A 24940-nucleotide genomic window follows, 5' to 3' on the forward strand; every position below is an offset into this window, starting at 1 on the left:
GGGGTATATTAAGTGGAGTTTTTAAGTGGAGTATATTGTAGTGTAGTAATATATTAATTATTCTGGGTGTTTGCCTGAATTAATAAAAATATTTTCTAAAAATTGAATATTAATTCCTTTGTTCTGAGAATGAATACAGAATCTGGATAATAAACTGTAAATGAACTTGTCTATGATCACTCCCTCTTCTTTTATTGTTAGTTAACAGTGGTAAGGAAAATTTTAGTTTCAGTTCTTTGTGAAAATAATTATAAATTCAGTTCTCTGATGCTCTAAATTTAGGGAGCCAGTGGTTGCTAGTGAGTTTAGCACTTAGTGGTTATTAATTTTACATGTGATGTATTGCAAAATTTTCAGCTTTTGTAGGTTTCTTCAGTTTTAATAAATATATGAATTTAACTTAGTACACATTCATTGCTTTATTCTAACTTGTAATACTTTTGCCTAACAATCCCAATGAAGAATTAAAACCATTAATTTTTTTTTAATTGATGTGGCTGTTTTTAAAGTAAAGGAAAATGTTTTGCCTCTGATGGTTTTTATAATTGCAAGTGTATTTGTATGATCCTTGTGTTTGAAGAATAGAATTGTGCTTAATGTCTATTTTCTGAATTATAAAGGAAATGACCGCATTGTACTCTTTCAGAATGATAAAGCTTTTCATGTCATCTAAGGTCACTTTTTTTTTTTTTTTTTTCAGATTTTGGATGATGAAATTATTGTAGACTTTTATGTAGCTGTTCCAGAAATAATGCCTGAACTTAGTCAATTGAAGAAGAAACTGAATAAAAGATTTCCAAAGTTTTCTCAAAGTAAGAGAATTCCTGTTATTTCGATATGCTGTCAACAACTTTCTTGTGAACTTTGCACAGTTAGGAAACAAAGTTGTTTTATGTATGTGTGTGTATATATATATATATATATATGTATATAAATAGTATGTCCTGATATTTGAGTTTGAGTTATTAGAACATATAGATTTGATTTTTTTTTCCCCTTTGGCATTAATACTGGTAATCTAATACGATTTGAAAACCTAGTTAGTTTTTCATACCAGTTTTAAAAATTTAGATCATAGTCTAGCTCCCAATTAGTGGAATGTATTACCTACTCAGTATATTATCATCATACTGTTTTATTGGCTTTTATCCCTATTTATAAATATAATATGTGTGCTCATTTATTTAAAAGTGTTCAACATATATAAATGTTGACCATGTACATGGCTCTGGAGGTAATTTCTCCTAAGAAATTGTCCCCTTATGGATATTTTTTCCTTAAGAAATCTAATAAGAAAGTTAAGGTCACTAGATAAGGAACTATGTTATAAAGTGTGAGGTATTATATAATAAATTCACAAAGTGCTAGGGGTGTTCAGTGGAGGCAGAGTTTACACATAGGTGCGGAATCAGGGAAGGCATTGTAAAAGAGGTGACATTTAAACATAAAGGAGGTAACAGTTGGATGGATTGATTGAGGAGAATATTATTTTAAGTAGAAGGAATTAAACATAGACACTAAAGTACGTCAGAAATTATAGGCCATGTACAAGAAATACTAATTAGCTCTCTTTACCTGTGGGGAATGGTACCCCTACATTGAAATAGAAGAGAATAATGGGAAATGATGTTGGAAAGGTAGATTGATGCCAGATTGAGAAGAACTTTGAATGATGGGCCAATGAGCATGAGCATCTGTATTCTGTATTCAGCAGGACTCCCTTAGAAGTTTTTGAGATGGGAGTGACATAATCTGTTCTTTAGAGCTTTAATCTGGCAAGAGATTTTAGAGAATTGAAACTAGAGTCAGGGAAACCAGTTAGGGTGCAATGGCAAGAGACTAATACATGTAATGTTTAAGCTAAGGTCTTCATAATGAGACTGGAGTGAAGTGTATAAATGTCAAAAGATATTAAGACTTAGCAATTAATTAGGAATGAACAGGTTGAGGGGAGAAAAGGAGAGTCAAATGATACTGAGGTTTTTTTTTTAAGACTAGAGTCTTAAAATAGTGCCATAATTAATGGAAACAGGGAGTGCATTTGGGAGGAAAAACAAGTTCACTAGCTGACACAGTTTGTTTTAGGTAGTGCTGGATGTCTGGTATATTATTATTTCAAATAAAATTTTGTAGTATAAACAGAACAAATATTTTTAAATTGTTTTAGTAGATTTGTCTTCAAATTTTAACTCTAGTTGTGCTAAAAAGTTCTGCTAAAATTTTTATGTATCCTAGCCATTAACACTTGTCTGAATTCTAGATCATGACCTGTAAATTCAAATGGACTCTCCAGTTCTTTGGTTGCATTCGTTTTGCTTTTTTGATTATTTATTTATTTATTTATTTTGAGACAGAGTCTTGCTCTTTTGCCCAGTCTGGAGGGCAGTGGTGTGATCTCAGCTCACTGCAACCTCCGCTTCCTGGGTTCAAGCAGTTCTCTGTCTCAGCCTCCTGAGCAGCTAAGATGACAGGCATCTGCCACCACGCCTAGGTAATTTTTGTATTTTTAGTAGAGACAGAGTTTCACCATCTTGGCCAGGCTGGTCTCAAACTCCCGACCTCGTGATCCATCTGCCTCAGCCTCCCAAAGTGCTGGGATTACACATGTGAGCCACCACACCTGGCCTTGTTTGATTACTTTTGGTAGCATGCATTAAGTCACAAATATTTGTTAGATATTGGACTGATATGTGACACTTTTTATTAGGGATTTTCCTTATAGCAATGCTTGTTATTAGGGAATCCAATTTATATTCTTTCTTAAGACCTAAAACTGAACATATTTTTAAAAAATTAAACCAGAATTACAGTTGAATATGATGAAAATATTTCTCATAATTTTTTTATTCTTAATTAAATTCAAGCTCAACTTAGAGCAAAACATTACTAAGTATAGTCAAAACTAAAAATGAATACTAATATAGTATTCATCTGGCTCCTTGCTTTGCATGGTGAACTGATTTTTAAGAGACATTTATTTTGTCACGTTTGCTACTTTAGCCGTTCTCTGTATATCCCTTTTAGCCTTTTTTTTTTTAGTTTTCAGATAACTTATTTATTCCAGATAATGAGTTTTCTAATAAAATGTTTATTTTTATTAGTGAGCTATACTTTATTTCCCGTTTCATAATGAATTACAACTTATCATGATCAACTACCTAAGTATGTTTTCCCCTCCTATTTGCTTAGACACCTTGAGAAAACACATGAACTTTTTTCCTTCTCTGACACCTTCTTTTCGCCCCAACACGATCTGTTTAACAGCACTGGCAAAACATTTGTGTTCTTTAAACATGAGGACAAATGATTAACTTGTCAAAAATGTTAGACAGAATACATCAAATGTGCATTAGAACAAATGAAGCTTCTATTATGCATTTTCAAAGCCCATTCAGATTCTTGTTTAAGAATGTTTGATTCCCCCTATATCCAACAAAAGTCTTTAGGGTAAAATAGAAATTACATTTTGAGCAAGTGGAGAAAATTAAAAAACAAACAAGCTCCTGCAGCTGAGCTCATTAGTTTCCCATTTCCAGTTTTACTAATGGGAGTGGGTGTGTGTACATTTTGCAGCATGTTTAATGCTGTAGTTTTATTTATTTTAATTGCTTACATAACTGTAGGCAAGTTCTTTATTTTTCAAATGCACATTTGGCATGTATTTTCAATATTTCTTTTTTGTTTTATTTAAAAAAATTAAAACCTGTTTTTTAAAATTTCTTGGAAGAAATTTGGTTTCATTTTGCTTATCTTGTGGCTTCCTCCTCAATAAAAGTGCCCTCTGAAATCCTTTCATCTCTAATATAGATACATTTTGTTAATTAAAACTTAAAAAACATTCTAATTTATAAATTAGCATTTGGAAATCAAAACACTAGTTTAAAAAAATGTCTTTTTTTTTTTGTTTTGAGACAAGAGACTCCCTCTGTTGCCCAGGCTGGCGTGCAGTGGCACAATCTCAGCTTGCTGCCACCTCTGCCTCCTAGGTTCAAGTGATTCTCCTGCCTCAGCTTTCCGAGTAGCTGGGATTACAGGTGCATGGCACCATTACCTGGCTAATTTTTGTATTTTTAATAGAGACAGGGTTTCACCACGTTGGCCAGGCTGGTCTGGAACTCCTGACCTCAGGTGATCTGCCCGCCTTAGCCTCCTAAAGTGCTTGACCTCCCAAAGTGTTGGGATTACAGGTGTGAGCCACCATGCCTGGCCGAAAAAGATTTTGACTTAATGGAATCAGATTTTTTTAAGCATATTTACTTGTGATAGGTATTGTGATATATATGGGAACAGTTGAGTTCTTTTATACCATACTAAATTATTGATAGGTAAGAGAGAAAGGGACATGATTAGAAAATTAGAATTATACTAATATGTATTCTTCTTAACTTCTAACTTCTTAAAATTGAACACTAGTGCTCCACTTGAAGTCTTCGCCAAAGGATATCCCAGCAGACTTGTCCAAAAGATATTCAGATCTACTGAGCAGGATACTGCTTTCTCTAAGGAAGTTGGTGTATCATACATGAGACTCATGGATACTAAAGTTCTTGAAATGTAATGTGAAGTATTTTTAACTCATAGAATAATACCTTCTACATCAGGATATTGTTTGCGTTATTGGAACAATCAGCAGTCTTTGATTCTATGAGGAAAAATACCAAAACAGATAATTTTTGCAAGGTAATAAATTTGAAGTTTTTCTAAATTTCTACCAGTTCTCATATTAGTTTAAAAACTATCTGGCTGAGCATGGTGGCTCACATCTGTAATCCCATCACTTTGAGAGGCAGAGGCAGGTGGATCACAAGGTTGGGAGTTCAAGACCAGCCTGGCCTATATGTTGAAACCACATCTCTACTAAAAATACGAAAAAATTAGCTGAGCATGGTAGTGCGTGCCTGTAGTCCCAGTTACTCGGGAGGCTGAGGCAGGAGAATCACTTGAACCTGGGAGTCAGAGCTTGCAGTGCGCTGAGATTGTGCCACTGCACGCCAGTCTTGGTGACAGGGCAAGACTCCTTTTCTATTTTTTTTTTTTTTTTTTTCTGAGACAGAGTTTCACTCTTGTTACCCAGGCTGGAGTGCAATGGTGTGATCTCGGCTCACCGCAACCTCCGCCTCCTGGGTTCAGGCAATTCTCCTGCCTCAGCCTCCTGAGTAGCTGGGATTACAGGCACACGCCACCATGCCCAGCTAATTTTTTGTATTTTTATTAGAGACGGGGTTTCACCATGTTGACCAGGATGGTCTCGATCTCCTGACCTCGTGATCCTCCCGCCTCGGCCTCCCAAAGTGCTGGGATTACAGGCTTGAGCCACCACGTCCGGCCTAAGACTCCTTTTCAAAACAAAAAAACTAAAACAAAAACCTGTCCATGTGTGAAAGAGTCCATTTGGTTCTGTTACAATTGTTATAGATGAATTGTGGGTCTATTGCAGCTGGTTCTGTTATGCTTTCCTTTGCTTCCTTTACTTCAACCTTGGTGGCCTCCTGTTGCTCTTCCTCATATACACTAAGTGCTGTCCCTCCTCAGGTCTTTGGACTTACTGTTGCATGGGTCTGCAGTGCTCTTTGCTTACTTGCCTTGCTCACTTTCTCATTCGAATATCATCTCATTCGAATATTATTCCTACTTCCTATTATCACTAATATCACTGTTATGCTTTTGTATTCATTTTAAGACATACTACTTTTAGCATCTTTTTTTTTTTTTTTTTTTCTGAATGGTGTTCAGTTCCTCTCATTAAAGCAAGGATGGTTTTGTTTTGTTCAATGCTGCATTCCCATTGCCTAGAATATAGTACCCGGAAAATAGTATGTACTCTACAAATATTTGAATGAATGAATGAATGTTTAATGCAGCATTCATTTAGTTGGTAGAAGATATAGAATTAACTTAAAAATGGGCTATACAATTTTTTTTCTTTTTTTTTTGAGATGGAGTTTCACTTTGTCACCCAGGCTGGAGTGCAATAGTGCAATCTCGGCTCACTGCAGCCTTGCCTCCTGGGTTCATACAGTTCTCCTGCTTCATCCTTCTGAGTAGCTGAGATTACAGCTGTTTGCCACCATGCCCAGCTAATTTTTATTGTATTTTTAGTAGAGAGGGGGTTTCACCATGTTGGCTAGGCTGGTCTCAAACTCCTGACCTCAAATGATCTGTCTGCCTCATCCTCCCAAAGTGCTGGGATTACATGTGTGAGCCGCTGTGCTCTGCTTGGACTATATACAATGTATAGATTTTTAAAATTAGAATAATTGTATTTATAGTAGTTGAGTATCTACTATGTGTCAAGCCTTGGGTGTGATAGCAGTGAACAAGGCAGACAAAGTTCTTACAGTCATAGAACTAACAGTTTTGTTTTCTGCAGTAGACAGACTGGTTTAACTTTAACAGTTACTTATGTTCGGATTTTTTTTTTTTTTTTTTTTTTTTTTTTTTTTTTTTTTTTTTTTTTTTTTGAGACAGTCTCACTCTGTTACCCAAGCTGGAGTGCATAGGTGCGATCTCGGCTCACTGCAACCTTTGCCTCCTGGGTTCAAGTGATTCTCCTGCCTCAGCCACCAGAGTAGCTGGGACTACAGGGGTGTGCCACCATGCCTGGCTAATTTTTTTTTTTTTTTTTTGTATTTTCAGTATAGACAGGGTTTTACCATTGTTGGCCAGGCTGGTCTTGAACTCCTGAGCCTAAGTTATCTGCCTGCTGTGGCCTCCCAAAGTGCTAGGATTACAGGCATGAGCTACTGTGCCTGGCCACTTATGCTCAGATGTTTTTAGTTAAACGAACAAAAAGCAAATCACAACCGCCCCCCCACCTTCATTTGATCAACTCTTTTCTAGCTGTGATCTTATTTTTTTTCTGTTGTTTTATATTAAATGTTTCAAATAATGGTCTTCAGCAATTGGTTTCATTTTCTTACTAAGCCTTAATCTTCCTTACAGTTTATTCTTCCATAATTTAGCTAAAATATTGCTCTCGATTATCACAGGGTTTTCTTTTGCCATATTCAAAGGTCTGTTCCTATTTTTCTCTGTTTCTTGAAACTTCTTTCAGGAGGTAACATATGCAATCCTATCTCACCTCTTTTTTCACTATTTCTTTGTTTTCCTTGATTAAAAAAAGAAAAGAGAAGATATTTTAGGAGGAAATACTTGATCATATAGTTTAGAATAGGCTGCGTTCATTATGGAAATTAAATAGAGAATTAAAGGAAAAGAAAATGAAAGGAAGAAAGAAAATGAAGAAAGATAGAAGAGCCTAAAAACACAGAGAAAAGTGAAAGTGGAGAAAGAGGAAAGCAGTTACATAGCAGTAAGGGATAGCAAAGCCCTAGAAATAGCATTGATGGGCCGGGCACGGTGGCTCAAGCCTGTAATCCCAGCACTTTGGGAGGCCGAGGCGGGTGGATCACGAGGTCAAGAGATCGAGACCATCCTGGTCAACATGGTGAAACCCCATCTCTAATAAAAATACAAAAAATTAGCTGAACATGGTGGCACGTGCCTGTAATCCCAGCTACTCAGGAGGCTGAGGCAGGAGAATTGCCTGAACCCAGGAGGCGGAGGTTGCAGTGAGCCAAGATCGCGCCATTGCACTCCAGCCTGGGTAACAAGAGCGAAACTCCGTCTCAAAAAAAAAAAAAGAAATAGCATTGATGATTTAACATTTGGTTGTATTGAAGAGCAGAGTAGAATAGTGGTTAGCATAGATCCCTCTTTGTCTTGACTTTATCACTTACTGTGACCTTGAGCAAACTTTTTAACATTTTGTGCCTTTATTCATCTAAAAAATGAGTTTCATTATAACACCCATCCCATAATGTTTTTGTGATAATGTATGAAGAGCTTAACACAAGCTGGGTACATAACATACAATGTGTGGGCCACTATGATTATTATTAGCTCTCTATCATGCCTAAGGTAGCTAGTTATTCTCCATAATTACTTAGGAAAAGTTACTCTTTTTCATGTATTTATATATTACCTTTATAACTTATTTGTTGAATAAGCAGATAATTATTTGAGTGCCTACTATGTGCTAGGCACTATACTTAGTACTGAGGATTGAAAAATAAAGTGAAAAGCTATTTTCTGTCTTTAAGAAGATAAACACTGAGAGGAGAGAGAGGATAGCAAACTGCTGCACTAAAATGCAATAAGTGTGTTGGTAGAAAATGTACAAAGCATACAGAGGAATGAGGGACTGCTTTGTAGAATGAGATTATATAAAGAAGATTGCATTTAAGAGGTTAAGAATGAATAGGCATTTGCTTTCCTAACATACATCAGACAGAGGAAATGGCCTTTTTAAATATATAAAAGTATGAGAGAGCCAGTAGTGTTCAGGAAATTATAAGCAGCTTTCTATCATTTGTTATATAAAATGTTATCAGATACCGGTGATCAGTGGGGTTAGACAGTGATAGACAGTGGGCCAGGTCACAGCGGACTTTGTGTGCTATACCATGGAGATTAGATTTTATCCTCTTTGCAAATAGGAGCCATTGAAACCTTTTGCTCAGAAGAATGACGTAAGATTTGCTTATCAGAATGAGTACCGGGAGAACTATATAAATGGTAGGGTAGCCATATGAGGATGGTGAAACTTTAGGAACAGAGACTGGGAGGAGGCGACTGCAGTAATCCAGGTAAAGGATGAAGGAAAGAGTCTGGTAGTGGTAGTGAAGACAGATGAGGAAGGATGTTGTTGGATATTAAGAATTAGAATTAACAGGAGGGAGCTATTGATTAAATGTAGTGGGTAAGGGAGAGGGAGGAATCTAGAATGATTTCCTTATTTTGGTCTTTAGTAGCCTAGTAAATATTCTTTTAAATATAAATACACAAGAAGTAAAGCAGGTTTGGATATGACAATAATATTACATGGTGAAGCGTCAAGGAGGTAGATAAGCTGGTGCAACTTTATTGTGTAGTAACATGAAGTATTAACAGTATTAATATGAAGTAGGTTGTGGTAAATATGCACATTGTACTCCCTAGAGCAAGTAAAGCGTACACACACAAACAAGTAACAGCTTAAAACTATAAATAGGGGAATAAAAATGATATGCTAAATTTTTTTTGTTGAAAGAAAAATAAGTCTGTAAAGGAGGAACCAAAGAACAAGTAAGATGAAACAAATAGGAAACACATATCAAAATAAAGAGGTAAAATCAGCCATATGAATAATTATGATAATTGGAAATGGACTACACACTCCAAAAGGCAGAGATTATACGATTTTAAAAACAACCAACTATATGCTGTCTACAGGAGATACACATTATATTCAAACACACAAAAAGTAAAATGGTGGATAAAGATATACCATAAAAACTGCAAGCATTAGAGTGTTGGATTCTATATTAATATTAGACAAAGTAGACTTTAAGACAAGGATTATTGTTACAGAAAAAGATGGATATTCTTATAAGACATACTCATCTTAAAGCTTCAAAATACATGAAGCAATAATTGAAAGGAGAAATAAACTAATCATCAAGTACAGTTGGAGATTTTAGTAATCTTCTCAGTAACTGATAGAATGTATAGACCGAAAATCAGTAAGGATATGAAAGATTTCAAGAACACTCTTAGTTATATTGGCCTAGCTGATATCTATAAAACACCCAACAACAGCAAATGTTGTTTGGTGTTGAACATTCACCAGGGTAGGCCATTTGCTGAGTTATAATGCAAGTCTTTATTAAGTCTTAAATTTGTAATTGTGAAAGAATTAAAGTCACACGCGTATGTGTTCTAATTGCAACTGAGTTAAATTAGAAATCAGTAACCATGAAAAATCTCCAAATTAAAATGAAAAAACCTACTACTAAATAACTCATTGATCAAAGAAAAATCAAAGAATGTCTTGAATGATATTGAAAACACAACATGTCAAAACTTGTGGGATGCAGCTGAAGCAGTGCTTAGAAGGAAATTTACAGTTTTAAAGGCTAAATTAGCTGAGCATAGTGGCATGTGCCTGTCATTCCAGCTACTTGGGAGACCGAGATGGGGGAGAATCCCTTGTAGCTAGGAGTTCAGGGTAGCAGTGTACTAAGATTATGCCTATGCATAGCCACTGTATTCTAGCCAGGGAAACATAGTGAGACCCCCTTTCTCAAAAAAAAAAAAAAAAAAAAGACTGAGTTAGAAAAGAATGGGTTAAGATCATTGCTCTAAGATTTTTATCTTATAAACCTAGGGAAAAAAAAAAGCAAATTAAACCAAAAGTAAGTACAAGGAAGAAAATAATGAAGAACATAGTGGAAGTCACTGAAATAGAAAAAAAAGCAATAGCAATGAAAGCAAAACTGGTTCTTTAAAAAGATCATAAAGTTGATAAAACTTTAACTGGACTGATAATTTTTTTTTTTTAAAGGGAAAACACACAAGTCATTCCTGATCAAAAGTAAGGAAAGAAGGGCTGGGCGTGGTGGCTTACGCCTGTAATCCCAGCACTTTGGGAGGCCAAGGTGGGTGGATCACAAGGTCAAGAGATTGAGATCATCCTGGCTAACCCCATCTTTACTAAAAATACAAAAAATTAGCTGGGCATGGTGACATGCACCTATAGTCCCAGCTACTTGGGAGCCTGAGGCAGGAAAATCACTTGAACCTGACAGGCGGAGGTTGCAATGAGCCGAGGTTGAGTCACTGTACTCCATCCTGGGTGACAGAGCAAGGCTCCATCTCAAAGAAAAGCATGGGAGAAGACTCAGATTATTAATATCAGGAATGAAAGGGGTGACATGCATACGTATCCCATGAACATTAAATTATAATAAAGCAATATTGAATAAATTTATGCAAATAAATTTGACAATTTATATAAATGACAAGTTCCTTGAAAGACCAAATTATCAAAAGTCTCTGGAAGACATGGAAAATCTGAGTAGATCTGTCTAAAGGAAAGAAATTGAATTAGTAATGTATAAGTTCCCTTATGAAAAGTCCCGGCCCACCTGACTCCCACTAGTGAATTCTATCCAGCAATTTAAGGAAGAAATAATACCAATTTTTCACAACCTCTTTTAGAAAATAGTGAGTAAGAAACATTTACCAACTTATTTTATGAGCTTGGGATTACCTTGGTAACAAAGGTAGACAAGGACATTACAAGAAAACTACAGGATTATTCCTCCATGAGCATAGATGTAAAAAATACTGTTAATGAAGTATTAAGTTGAATCCAGCAATATATATGTATATAAAAATAAAGATTAATATACCTTAACCAATGACATTTATTCCAGGAATTCCAAATTGGCTTAATATCTGAACGTCAATATTATATACAATGTCAATAGAATAAAAGATGAAAACCTTAGGATCATTTCAGTAGATGCAGAGAAAGTATTTTGGCAATAATAGCTCTCAGAATACTAGAAATGTAAGTGAAATTACTCAACTTCACACAGCACATCTCTGAAAAAGCAGCATTCTTAATGATGAGATCATTGAGAAGGAATGCTTTCTCCATAAGATCAGGAACAAGGCTCTCTGCTGTCAGCACTTATATTCAACATTGTACTGGAGGTCAGTGAAATAGAGGGCATACATACGGGAAAGGAAGAAATAAATTTGTTTTTATTCCCAGTTAATACTAAGCTGTTTTACTAAGTGAATTCTGATTAGTGAATTTAATGAGATTATAGGATACAAGGTCCATGCTTGAAAATCAACGGTATTTCTATGTGTAACCAATCTACAATCAAACTGAAATGTATAAAACAGTTCCATTTATGTGAGCATAAATAAATAAAAATACTTAAGGGGAAATTTAAGGGAAGCTGTGCAAGACCTATTCATAGAAAACTGTTAAGCGTTGCTGAAAGTTTAAGAAATACCCAAATAAATAGAGGGATATACCATAGTGGTTTTGGAAAGCATATTATTAAGACAGACTTATTTTTCTGTATATTTATGCAATCCCAACCAAACTCCCAGAAAGCTTAAAAAAAAAAAAAGTCGGCAAGCATATTCTCATATTTAAATAGAAATGCAGAGAACTTAGAATGGAAAAAATGATTTTACGCTGGGCATGCTCACACCTGTAATCCCAGCACTTTGGGAGGCTGAAATGGGAGGATTTCATGAGCTCAGGAATTCAACACTAGCCTGGGCAAAATAGCAAGACCAAATCTCTACTTTAAAAAAAAAAAAAAAATCAACCGTGTGTGGTGGCATGTGCCTGGAGTCCCAGCTAGTTGGGAGGCCAAGGTAGGAGAACTGCTTGAACCCAGGAGATTGAGGCTGCAGAGAGTTGAGGTTGTGTCACTGCAGTCCAACCTGTGACAAAGCAAGACCGTGTCTCAAATTAAAAAAAAAAAAAAAAAATTGGCCAGGTGTGCTGGTTCACGCCTGTAATCCCAGCACTATGGGAGGCTAAGGTGGGTGAATCACTTGAGGTTGGGAGTTCGAGACCAGCCTGGCCAACATGGTGAAACCCTATCTCTACTAAAAGTGCAAAAATTAGCTGGGTGTGATGACACATGCTTGTGATGCCAGTTGCTTGGGAGGCTGAGGCAGGAGGATCACTTGAACCTGGGAGGCAGCAGTTGCAATGAGCTAAACTCACACCACTGCACTCACTCTAGCCTGGATGATGGAGTGAGACTCTGTCTTTCAAAAAAAAAAAAAAAAAAAAAAAAAAAAATTAAGGAGAAAATGATTTTTAAAAGGAAGAACACAGTTTGAGATGTAAGACTTTACCATAGAGCTATAGTAATCAAGACATTGTGGTATAGTGTAAAGGGTAAATGACTGTGGATAAAACACTGAAGGTTCGGAAATGAACCTAAACTTATATGATCAACTGATTTTCAGCAAAGGTATCACGGTTATGTGGAAAAAGGATAATTTTTTCAATGAATTGTGCTGAAATAACTGAATAATTCTTTTCCTTACATAACACAGAAAATAATCCAAAATGGATCATAGCCCTAAATGTAAAAGATAAAGTCATGAAATTCTAGAAGAAAAATTTCTAGGAGAAAATCTTCATGGCCTTGGATTAAGTAAATATTTCTTAGGGCACAAAAAGCATGAGCTATAGAAGAAAAAATTGCTAATTTGGACTTCATCAAAATGAAAAAATTTTGCTCATGAGTGGTTACCCCTAAGAAAATGAAAAGGCAAGTCACAGATTAGGGGAAAATATTTGCCACACATAGCTTTGACCAAGAACCTGTATCCATAATATATAAAGAAGTCATAACTCAGTAAAACTGCCAACCTAATTTTTTTTTAAAGGGGGCAAAAGAGTTGAGTAGGTATTGTACAAAAGAATATATGTGGTCAGGCATGGTGGCTCATGCCTGTAATCCCAGCACTTTGGGAGGCTGAGGCAGGTGGATCACCCGAGGTCAGGAGTTTGAGATCAGCCTGGCCAACATGGTGAAACCCTGTCTCTACTAAAAATACGAAAGTTAGCTGGATGCAGTGGTGTGTTCCTGTAATCTCAGCTGTTTAGGAGGCTGAGGCAGGAGAATTACTTGAACCTAGGAGGCAGAGGTTGCAGTGAGTCGAGATCATGCCACTGCGCTTCAGCCTGGGTGACAGAACGAGACTCCATCTCAAAAAAAAAAAAAAAAAAAATGTAATTGGCCTTTAAACAGATGAATTAATACTAAACATCTTGGTTATTGGGGAGATGCAAATTAGATACAGAAGAAGGAGTATATAAGGTCAAAGGAAGGAAGTTTTATTTGTGTTTGTTTTAGGATGGAACTATCATAAAAACTAAAATCTACATCATCTTCAGTCTCTCACCTTTTCTAGTTCCTTTTTCTAACTACACAAATATATACATTTTTTGATATTCCTTCAGACCTTCACTTAAGTATTTTTTCTTTTTAAGACATAGTTTCAGTCTTGTTACCCAGGCTGGAGTGCAATGGTGTGATCTTGGCTCACTGCAACCTCCACCTCCTGGGTTCAGGCAATCCTCAGCCTCCTGAGTAGCTGGGATTATAGGTGCCTGCCACCACGCCCAGCTAATTTTTTTGTATTTTTAGTAGAGATGGTGTTTCACTGTGTTGGGCAGGCTGATCTCGAACTCTTGACCTCAGGTGATCCACCCACATCAGCCTCCCAAAGTGCTGGGATTATACTTCAGTATGTTTTAATACAGAACGATTTCTCTTTTCTTCTTGAGCCCTGTTCTTTCTCTCTTCATTACCATTACGTCGTCAGTCTGGTATCAGGATCAAAATTATGAAGTCCTTTTTCTTCCAGGAGACATTTGTCAATTTGACTACTTACCAATAACTTGCCTGCATCTAGGTGGAGATACAAAGTTGGTGGTTGGAAATCATGAGAGATTGTGGTTAGAGATATAAATTTAGCATGTATCAGTGGATAGATGGTTTTTAAATCCATGTGTCTGCATGAGGTCAGTTAGGGAGGTGTGCATGGATAGGATAAGAGAAGTCAGATGATTGATCCCTGAAGTAGTTCAGCCTTTGGAAGGCAACTAAGTGAGGGTGGGTGGCTCAGCCCTTAAAATGAGATGAAATAGCCAGTGAGAATCGTGTTTCAGAGGACAAGTCAAGATACTATAGGAAGAAGACAGATTACTCTGTGAACTGCTGCTGATAGGTCAAGTCAGAGGAACATTGAGAAATGACTACTGAATTTGCCAATGTGAAGGTTACTGAAGTAGGTATAAGAAAATAAAAGGAGAGGAAGTAGGGATGACTTTTTTTTTTTTTAAGATCTTATGTTCTTAAGAGAAATGTTGAGTGGTAATTGGAAGGCAACATAGGAGACTTGTTTATTTTATTTTGAAAAGGGAGATTTTGTAGCAAATTTGTAAGCTAATGAAGATTATCTAGGGTAGCAGGGAAAATCAACAATATAGAGGAAAGAAGGGAGGAGCAGTGTCCTTTTATGGTTGAGTAGAAATGAGGTTGATCACATAAATGAAGAGGAATGGCCTTTGTTAGGGGCATAGACAGTTCACCCATAGTGACAGGAAGGCAGGAAGTGTTGTGGGCTTAGATTTAGGTCAGTCACTGAATAATTTTTGAGCTTTTAGTATGTACAAGGTACTGTTCTTATGAAGACAAACTTTAAAAAAAATTAAGAAATTTAAATAGAGATATAGATGGTTTAACCAGCTATTTGTTTTTTGTATACCAATATTAGCATCTTACTGTTTACTAGTATACAATTTTGTCATACTGTTTAGTACTCAGTTACATCAAACTGTGATACTGAAAAAACTTTGTTTCTTTTAGTAATTATTCATTTGTACATTCATTATCTCCCAATTAGATTGTAAACTGCCCATGGGTGGTTGCTTTTACTTATAGCTATAGTGCTCCTGAGCCAACTGAACAACTCCTCAGCTACACCTAGGAATAATATATGCTGAGGGTATGCGGAGCTCTCCACGTAATGAGTTCCTCACATTGGCTCATCTAGGGAAGACTTGCTTGAGCATGGTGGGAGTGGTGTCTCTTCAGTGGCACAGTCTTCATTGTATTTCTTACCCTTTAAATAATTCACATTTTTCTGTGCCTGGAATTAAGTTTTCAAGTTAAGTTATGGCATAGTGAAATATACCATATTTTTTTTTATTAAATTTGTGTTAAAATGGTAATAGTCGACTAAGTCTTAGGAGAGTAATAGTTTATTTTTGTAGTCTCGTGTATGATCCTTTGAAGATTTTTAATTTTTATCCCTATTCCATTTTTTTCCTTACTATATTTAGTTGCATTCCTTTCTCTACCCTAATGGAGGACAAGATGACATTAGAATCCAATAAATGGTTTCAATTTTTAATTATTTTCTCATGCCAGTTTCTTCCGCTTTCCTTCCCCTTCCCTCTTCTTTCCTTTCCCTTCCTTCCCCTTCCCCCTCCCCTTCCCTTTCCCTTTCCCCTTCCTTTCCCTTCCTTCCCCTTCTCCTTCCCCTTCCCCTTGTCTTTCTCTTTTCTTTCCTTTTTTTTTTTTTTTTTTTGATGGAGTCTAGCTCTCTTTCCCAGGCTGGAGTGGAGTGGCGTGATCTTGGCTCACTACAACCTCTGCCTTCTGGATTCAAGCTATCCTTCTGCCTTAGCCACTCAAGTAGCAGGGATTACAGGCATGCATTATCACACCCAGCTAGTTTTTGTATTTTTAGTAGAGATGGGGTTTCGCCGTGTTGGCCATGTCTTGAGCACCCAACCTCAAGTAATCTGCCTGCCTGTGCCTCCCAAAGTGCTGGGATTACAGGCGTGAGCCACCATGCCTGTTCCTTTCTTTATTTTTTTTCTTTTTGAGACAGAGTCTCGCCCTGTCACCCAGGCTGGAGTGCAGTGGCTTGGTCTTGGCTCACTGCAACCTCTGTCTCCTAGGTTCAAGCAATTCTCCTGCCTCAGCCTCTTGAGTAGCTGGGATTACAGGTGCCTGCCACCATGCCTGACTAATTTTTGTATTTTTAGTAGACCGGGTTTTGCCATGTTGTCCAGGCTGATCTTCAACTCCTGATCTCAAGTGATCCACCCGCCTTGACTTCCCAAAATGCTGGTATTAACAGGCATGAGCCACCACACCCGGCCCCAAGCCACTTTTTATAACCATTTGTGTAGGAATGAGCTATCTCCAGACTGTATCATTCTGTATGATACTGTTTCCACTGTTAAATGTTTCTGCTTTCTAGTATTTTTTTTTTCCACTTATGTATGGTGGATAAAAGGTTCCTGAAAGATTTAAGACTGTACTGTCTTTTTTTTTTTTTTTTTTCACATAGTCTCACCCTGCTGCCAATGTTGGAGTACAGTGGCATGATCTCAGCTCACTGCAATCTCTGCCTCCTGGGTTCAAGTGATGCTCTTGCCTCAGCCTCCCAAGTAGCTGGGATTACAGGTGTGCGCCCCCATGCCCAGCTCATTTTTGTATTTTTAGTAGAGACGGGGTTTCACCATGTTGGCCAGGCTTGTCTTGAACTCCTGACCTCAGGTGATCTGTCCACCTTGGCCTCCCAAAGCACTGGGATTACAGGCATGAACCATTGCACCCAACCATTGTTATCTTTTGCCATAGATTATTTTATAGACTTTATATTAATATGTCATCTTTGTTTTTAAGATATACCATATATCATTATTGCATATACTTATGTATTATCCATAATGGTGCAGCAACATTACCACAAACAGTTGCTTGAAACAACACACATTTAATATCTCACCATTTCTGTGTGTCAGGACTGTATGTGTAGCTTAGTTGAGTTTTCTGCTTAATGTCTCACAAAACTCCACTCAAGGTGTTGGCCAGAGAAGTGATTTCATCTGAGACTCGATGGGTGATGGGTTCGCGTCCAGACTTACACACTTGGTAGAATTCAGTTCCTGTAGGGTACTGGACACAGAGTTTCGGTTTCTTGCTGGCTGTTAGCTTGAGACTGCTCTCAGCTTATTGTCCTGTGGCCCTCTCTATATGGCAGTTGATAGCATTGCAGCTTGTTTCTTCAAAGCCAGTAAGGAAGAGAGTCTTCTCCAAGACAGGCATTATAGCTTTATGTAATGTAATTGTGTACACATGATCATTCTATCTCTTGGTTTGAAGCAAGTTGCAACTTTTATTCACACTCAGTGGGAGGAGATCACACAAGAGAATGAATGCCAGGAAATAGAGCTCTTTGGAACTTAAGTCTGTCTGCCACAACTTATTTGCTGTATCTTCACATGAGATATGTGTTTCTTTTATTCAGTAATTTTTACTACTTATTTGGAGTGATAATTGTGGATTTTACTTTTTCTAACTAGATTCCATTGGCCGTGACATCCCCAAAATGATTGAATTTTTTAAAAATGGACTTGAAATTAAGGTAGATGAAGAAAGGGAGAACTTTCTCCAGGCCAGAATAGCAACAGTAAGTTACAATGAAAATCATCAAATAACCCTCTTTTTTTGTTGTTGTTCAAGTAATTCCTTAATAATTTATAATATAAAATACCAGTCATTTGAACTTGTTTTTGACGCTAGCATTAAGAATGGTACTAAACATACACACAGATGCTTTTTTTATTCTGAAAACTAAACTCATATATTTTAATGGTACTTGAGAATTTCTTCCAGAGTTATGTGCTACTCTCACATTTACTTACACTTTGCCTTATTATCTTTTAGGTATACATTTTTGTTTCTGTATTTGTATTTATGTATTATATTTTAAGCTTATTTGGAACACGTCTAGATTTTGTATGCCCTTTAATCAAGATTGCATAACGCTGAACACATAGTAGATGTTCAATTCTACTTTAGTGGAATTGAGTAATTTACTTTATTTTAATGACTTATGTCCAATTTTCTCTGCTAATGTTTTTAAAATTGTTTGCTTTTAGAAGATGCTGGAAATCAGTTTCCAAAGCCATTTTTAGTACACTAATATAGATATGCCACATTTCTAGGACTGTGTTTTTAAATATATTGCCATTAGAAACATTAAAGTTATTTTTACTAAGGAATCTCTAAAGTGCCTATGAAACATATGTAATTTTTTTCTTATTTACTATAGGAATAACAACAATTGATAAATTGATAGCAAAATTTAAACAGGACCTACCAAGTGTCAGGTGCTAGTCTAAACAATTTGTATGTATTCTGTCTTTTAATTGTTAGCTGTATGAGAGGTAAAATGATCACCCCTATCTTATAGATGAAGGCATGAAAACACAGAGAAGTTAAATAAGTTTTGCAAGATCTCACAACTACTGTGAGGCAGATAAGCATTTGAACCTTGGCAATTTCCTTGGGTCCAGGCTCTTTATTCCTATACCATCTTGCCTCATGACTGGAATTATTTGAATAGCAATTATTCTTTCTCTTTACCCTCCCATCTTACTCTTAAGTGGAATTCTGCATTATAGCCAATAGCTAGTGGTCCAAGCTCATTATGCTGTGCCCACTGTAGGTCATCAGAAATATAGAAATGCTGAGAGACACAGCCTGGGCAACATGGCAAAACCCCATCTCTATAAAAAATACAAAAAATTAGCTGAGCATGGTGGCGTGCACCTGTAGTTTAGCTACTTGGGAGGGTGAGGTGATTCCCGGGATCACCATGGTTACAGAGTGAGACCCTGTCTCAAACAAAACAAAACAGAAAGTAAAGAAAAAGCTGGCTGCTATTTTGCCCAGGCTGGCTTCAAACTCCTATGCTCAAATAATCATCCCTTAGCCTCTTGAGTAGATGGGACTACAGATGTATGCCACCATGCCAGTCTTCACAGCTCGTTTTTTAAAAAACAAAAACCAAAAAAAACTTGCTGTAGAAATGAAGCAAAGCAGGTTTAATCTAGTCAGAGATTGGGAAACCCCAGCTTGCCAGCATTACCATCAAAGTTTAGCTCCAGTATATTTGGCACTAAGCTCTGCTCCAGTCTAATGTTGGAATTTCCTAGTTCCCTAAAAGGCCTTTGGCAGCACTTCTTGTTCTTAGGGTTGACAACATTGTAATTGAAAACCAAACAAACGAAACTTAAAATACAAATTTTAAGAATCTATTCTGGAGTTGTAGAGACTTGAGTTTGAATACCTGTTCTGCTACTTCAGAGATGGCAGACTTAAAGCAAGTTTCTTAATGTTGTTGTGTCTCACATTTCCTCTATAAAATATGTATAATAGTGCTTATTTCACTATGTGTTTTGAAGATTACATAAAATTTTAAAATGGTAACATCTATTGTTATTGTTTTGGTTGGCCTTTTGGGACTGTGGAATATCCTTATAAGGCTCTTCAAAGCTGGATTACATCTGTCTTTTCTTAAGTAATGTTTTCAGTATATTCAGTAGTTAATAGTTTATGTAGATCTTGACTCGAAATGTAAGAAACTATGACATCACATTCATTTTTTTTTCAACAGATACCATAGTGATTAAGACATAGGTTTCAGATTAGACTACTTGGATCTTTTAGAGATATAATTTCTTAATGAAAAAAAATTATGTGTTTAAGGAGAATCTTTTTGAATACTGTTTAAGTATTACAAGATAGTAGGAGGTTGAGAGTGGGTTTTAGATTCCTACTGTCTTAATTCAAACCCTTTTTCGAGCTAGAAAGAGCTGTACCCCCTTGTTCTCTGAGCCTCAGTTTCTCCACATTTCCCATTTCTCATTTCTCCTGTATATAAAATGATGGTAATAATATGTACCTTCTAAGCTAGGAAGGAATAGATGTGATAATAACATTTAGCAGAATACTTCTGGCTAAGGTGGAATAACAGGGAACTAATTTACCCTCCAACCTAAAACAACCAGCATTAGCTTGATACCAAAACCGGACAAAGAAACTACAATGCAGTATCATTCGTGAACATAGATGTAACAATTGTAAACTAAATTTTAGCAAATAGAATCCAGCAATATATAAAAAGAGTTAACATATCATGATCAAGTAGAGTTTATTCTAGAAATGCAAGGTTAGTTTAACATTTAATAGTCAATCATTACAATTCACCGTATTAAGAAAGTAAAAAACAAAAGCCATATAAGAGTGGATACAGAGAAAGCCTTTGACAGAATCCAACATCTGTTCCTGATTAAAAAGTCTCAGTAAACTAGGGATAGAAGTCAGTATCCCTGAAAAAGAATGTCTAAGAGAAACCAAAGCTGACATCATATTTAGTGGTGAATGTTAAGTTTCTCCTAAGATCAGAAACAAGACAAGGACATCCCTCTTACCACTGCTTTTCAACATTTATCTGAGGCTTCTAGGCAGCACAATTAGGCAAGAAACAGAGATTAAAAAGTCAACTAGATTAGAAAGGAAGAAGTGAAACTGTCGTTATTCACAGGTCACATATTCTAGCTACTAGAACAAAGAAGTGAGTTAACTAAGGTTGAAGGTGCAAGCTCAATGTACAAAAATAAGTTGTTTCTGTGTAACAGCAAGGAACGATTAGAAATTGAAAAAGCAACAAATGCCATTTGTAGTAATAGCAAATATATTAAATACTTAAGGGGAAATCTGACAAAGATGTGGAAGATCTGTATGCTGAAAACTTTAAAACGTAATTAAGATAAATAAAACTGAAAACTTTAAAACGTAATTAAGATAAATAAAAAATCTTAACTAGGCTGGGTGTGCTGGCTCATGCCTACAATTCCAGCACTTTGGGAGGCCAAGGTAGGTGGATCACAAGGTCAAGAGATTGAGACCATCCTGGCCAACATGGTGAAATCCCGTTTCTACTAAAAATACAAAAAATAGCTGGACATGGTCGTACGTGCCTGTAGTCCGAGCCACGCGGGAGGCTGAGGCAGGAGAATCGCTTGAACCCAGGAGGCGGAGGTTGTAGTGAGCCGAGATTGCACCACCGCACTCTGGCCTGGTGACAGAGTAAGACTCTGCCTCAAAAAAAAAAAAAAAAAAAAGAAATCTAAATAAATGGTGATTGTATATCTTATTTATGGATCAGTAGACTCAATATTGTTAAAAATGTCAATTTTCCCCAAGGTAATCTATAGATTCATAGCATTCGCAAAGTCCCAGTCAGAATTTTTGTAGGAACTGACTAGCTGATTCTAAAATTCGTAGAAAAATTCGATTCTAAAACAGCTTTTTTGAAAAACAACAAAGTTGGAAGTCTACCTGACTTCAAGATTTATAAAGCTGCAGCAATTAAGACAATGTGGTATTGACATCAAAAGAAAACAATTAATGGAATAGAATAGAGACAAAAAAGAAGACAGAACATCCATATATGGACAACTGATTTTTCACAAGGTTAAAATGGCATTTTTGTGTGTGTGGAGAAAGGATTGTCCTTTCAACAAACAGTACTGGAACAGTTGGATATCTATATGCCTTAAAATGAACTTCAACCCATACTTCAAACCGTGTATAATAATTAAGTAAAAATGAATCAAAGACCTAAATGTAAAGCCCAAAATGATAAAACTTTGAGAAGAAAAAGTTGGATTAGGGAATGATTTCTTATATATGACACTAAAAGCATGATCCATAAAAAAAGAAATTGATAAATCACTCTATAAAAATTAAAAGCTTCTGCTCTTTAAAAGACACTGTTAAGAGAATGAAAAGGCAAATCACAGGCTAGGAAAAAAATCTGAAAATGATATCTGATAAATCAAGAATATATAAAGAACTGTCCAAACTTAATAATAAAATACTCAATTTTAAAAATCAGCAAAAGATTCTATCACACCTCACTATGGAAATATATAGATGAAAAACACATGAAAAGATGCTCAGCATCTTTAATTGATAGGAAATGTAAATGAAAACCACAATGGGATAACACATCTGTTTGGAATGAAAAAAGTCAAAAGGACTGGCCATACCAACGGTGGTAAGGATGTGGTGGGACTGGAACACTCTTATACTGTTTGTGGGTATGTTAAATGATGCAGCCTCTTTGCAAACAATTTGATAGTTTTTTATGTTGAACAGCCACCTACTATATGATCCTGCCATCCACTTTTAGATAATTGGATATCTGTATGCCATATGTGCAAAAACATATGTCCATACAAAGACTTGTAAATAAGTGTTCATATCAGATTTCTTTGTGATAGCTCCAAACTGGAAAATTTCCAAATGCTCATTGCAGGTGATATAAATATATAAAAATACTCTTCAGTGGTAAAAAGAAATAAACTTGATACATTCTACAGTATTGATGGATTTCAAAATAATAGTGCTGAGTGAAAGAAGTTAGAAGAAAGGGAGTATGTTCTGTATGATTCTACTTGTATAAAATTCTGGCAAATGCAAACTAATGTATGGTGACAGAAAACAGACCAGTGATTGCCTTGGGGACAGAGGTGGTGAAGAGGGGCAGGAAGGAGGAATTAAAAAGGCACACAGTGAATTTTGGAAGTGATTGGTATGTTATTCTGACTAGTGATTGTTGCATGTGTGTATACATAAGTCAAAGCTTAGTGAATTGTACACATTAAGAATGTACAGCACACGAATGTTCATTGCAGCACTGTTTATAATAGCAAAGACCTGGAACCAACCCAAATGCCCATCGATGATAGACCGGACAGGGAAAATGTGGTACATATACACCATGGAATACTACGCAGCCATCAAAAACGATGAGTTTGTGTCCTTTGTAGGGACATGGATGAAGCTGGAAACCATCATTCTCAGCAAACTGACACAGGAACAGAAAATCAAACACCACATGTTCTCACTCATAGACGGGTGTTGAACAATGAGAACACATGGACACGGGGAGGGGAGCACTACACACTGGGGTCCGTTGGGGGGAAATGGGGGAGGGATGGTGGGATGGGGAGTTAGGGAGAGATAGCATGGGGAGAAATGCCAGATATGGGTGATGGGGAGGAAGGCAGCAAATCACACTGCCATGTGTGTACCTATGCGACAATCTTGCATGTTCTTCACATGTACCCCAAAACCTAAAATGCAATTAAAAAAAAAAAGAATGTGCAGCATATCCAATGAAATACTATTTAGTAACAAAAAGGAATAAACTATGTATACATGTTACAACATGGATAAACCTCAAGAATATGCTCAGTGAAAGAAGCCAGACACAGAAACTACTTGTTGTGTGATACCATTTATATGAAATATTCAGAAATAGCAAAACTATAAAGACAAAAAGTAGATTAGTAGTTGCATAGGAGGGGTAGGAGGAAACAGGCATTAACTCCAAGTGTGCATGAGGGATCATATTGGGCTGATGATGTTTTCAAAGTGATTTATGGTGATGATCGCACAACTTGATCAACTTACTAAGTCATCGAATTTTACATCGGAAAATGGTGAATAATATATGCAGAGTGCCTCAATAACATTAATTAAAAATGTGCACTATGTCAAGTGTAACTCAAAATTGTTTAGCGTAGTAAAAAAACTACCATGGTATTATGCAAAATAATTATTTCATAAATCATTAGAATTATCTGCTAATTAAAAATATGAAAATGATTTCAAAGCAATTTAATGAGGTTTCCTTGAGTGATGTTATTCTTATGCAGCTGCAAATATTGAAGATGTGATATTTTTTATGAGACTGTGTGTGTGGTGTGTGTGTGTAGCCAATATGATGTGACAAATTGATTTGGAATGATTGCAGCAGATAAAAGGCCACTGACAGTATCACATGCCTATTAAGGGTCCTTATTTTGGATAAAAGGAAGATATCTAGAACAGGGGTCAATAATTGACAGCCCAGGGCCAAATCTGTTCATGGCTGTGGATGTTTTATATAGCCTGTGAGCTAACAATGGTCTTTACAGTTTTAAAGGTTGTAAAAAACAAAGAATATGCTGCAGAGATTGGATATGGCCTGCAAAGCCTGAATCATTCACTATCTGGCTCTTTACAGAAAAAAATTGCTGACTTTTGATCTAGAAAGATGTTTTTTGGGAGAGTGAAATGTATTAGGTTTGTGTGTCTACTTACCTGTACAGAAGAGACTCTCACTGTAGTTAAATCATCTTGATGTCCTGTGTTAATGATTCTGCTCTTGAAGATCCATTTCTAGTATTGATGTAATATGAAATTGATCTTGAGTAGTTTATAGTTTTCCTTCTGTATCAACATGCTAAATACAGTCAGTTGAATGATCTTTCTTAATTATTTAACTTGAGGATTAGCATCTCGGATATTAGAACTCAGCCACTAATGCCTTTCTTGTTGTTGTTGTTGAGACAGAGTCTTGCTCTGTTTCCAGGCTGGAGTACAGTGGTGCAATCTCAGCTCGCTGCAATCTCTGCCTCCCCAGTTCAAGCGATTCCCCTGTCTCAGCCTCCCAAGTAGCTGGGACTACAGGTGCACACCACCACGCCCGGCTAATTTTTTTGTACTTTAGTAGAGACAGGCTTTCAGCATGTTGGCCAGGTTGGTCTCGAACTCCTGACCTTGTGATCCACCCTCCTAAGCCTCCCAAAGTGCTGGGATTATAGGCACGAACCACCATGACTGGCCAGAACCACTAATGCCTT

At 36.5% G+C, this 24940-nt stretch overlaps 1 protein-coding gene across 1 annotated transcript in view; it reads left to right on the forward strand.

Annotated features, from left to right (window-relative positions):
- The window catches only part of MRPL1 (mitochondrial ribosomal protein L1), a 96448-nt gene that overhangs the window by 35659 nt on the left and 35849 nt on the right, over positions 1-24940 (forward strand). Inside the window, exons 6-7 of the mRNA XM_003923932.4 lie at positions 701-812; positions 17759-17865. Coding sequence (XP_003923981.1) covers positions 701-812; positions 17759-17865 — 219 coding nt within the window. The remainder of the gene's footprint in view (positions 1-700; positions 813-17758; positions 17866-24940) is intronic.

The sequence above is a fragment of the Saimiri boliviensis genome, chromosome 3, assembly GCF_048565385.1.
Source record: "Saimiri boliviensis isolate mSaiBol1 chromosome 3, mSaiBol1.pri, whole genome shotgun sequence".
In the NCBI taxonomy this organism is placed as follows: Eukaryota; Metazoa; Chordata; class Mammalia; order Primates; family Cebidae; genus Saimiri; species Saimiri boliviensis.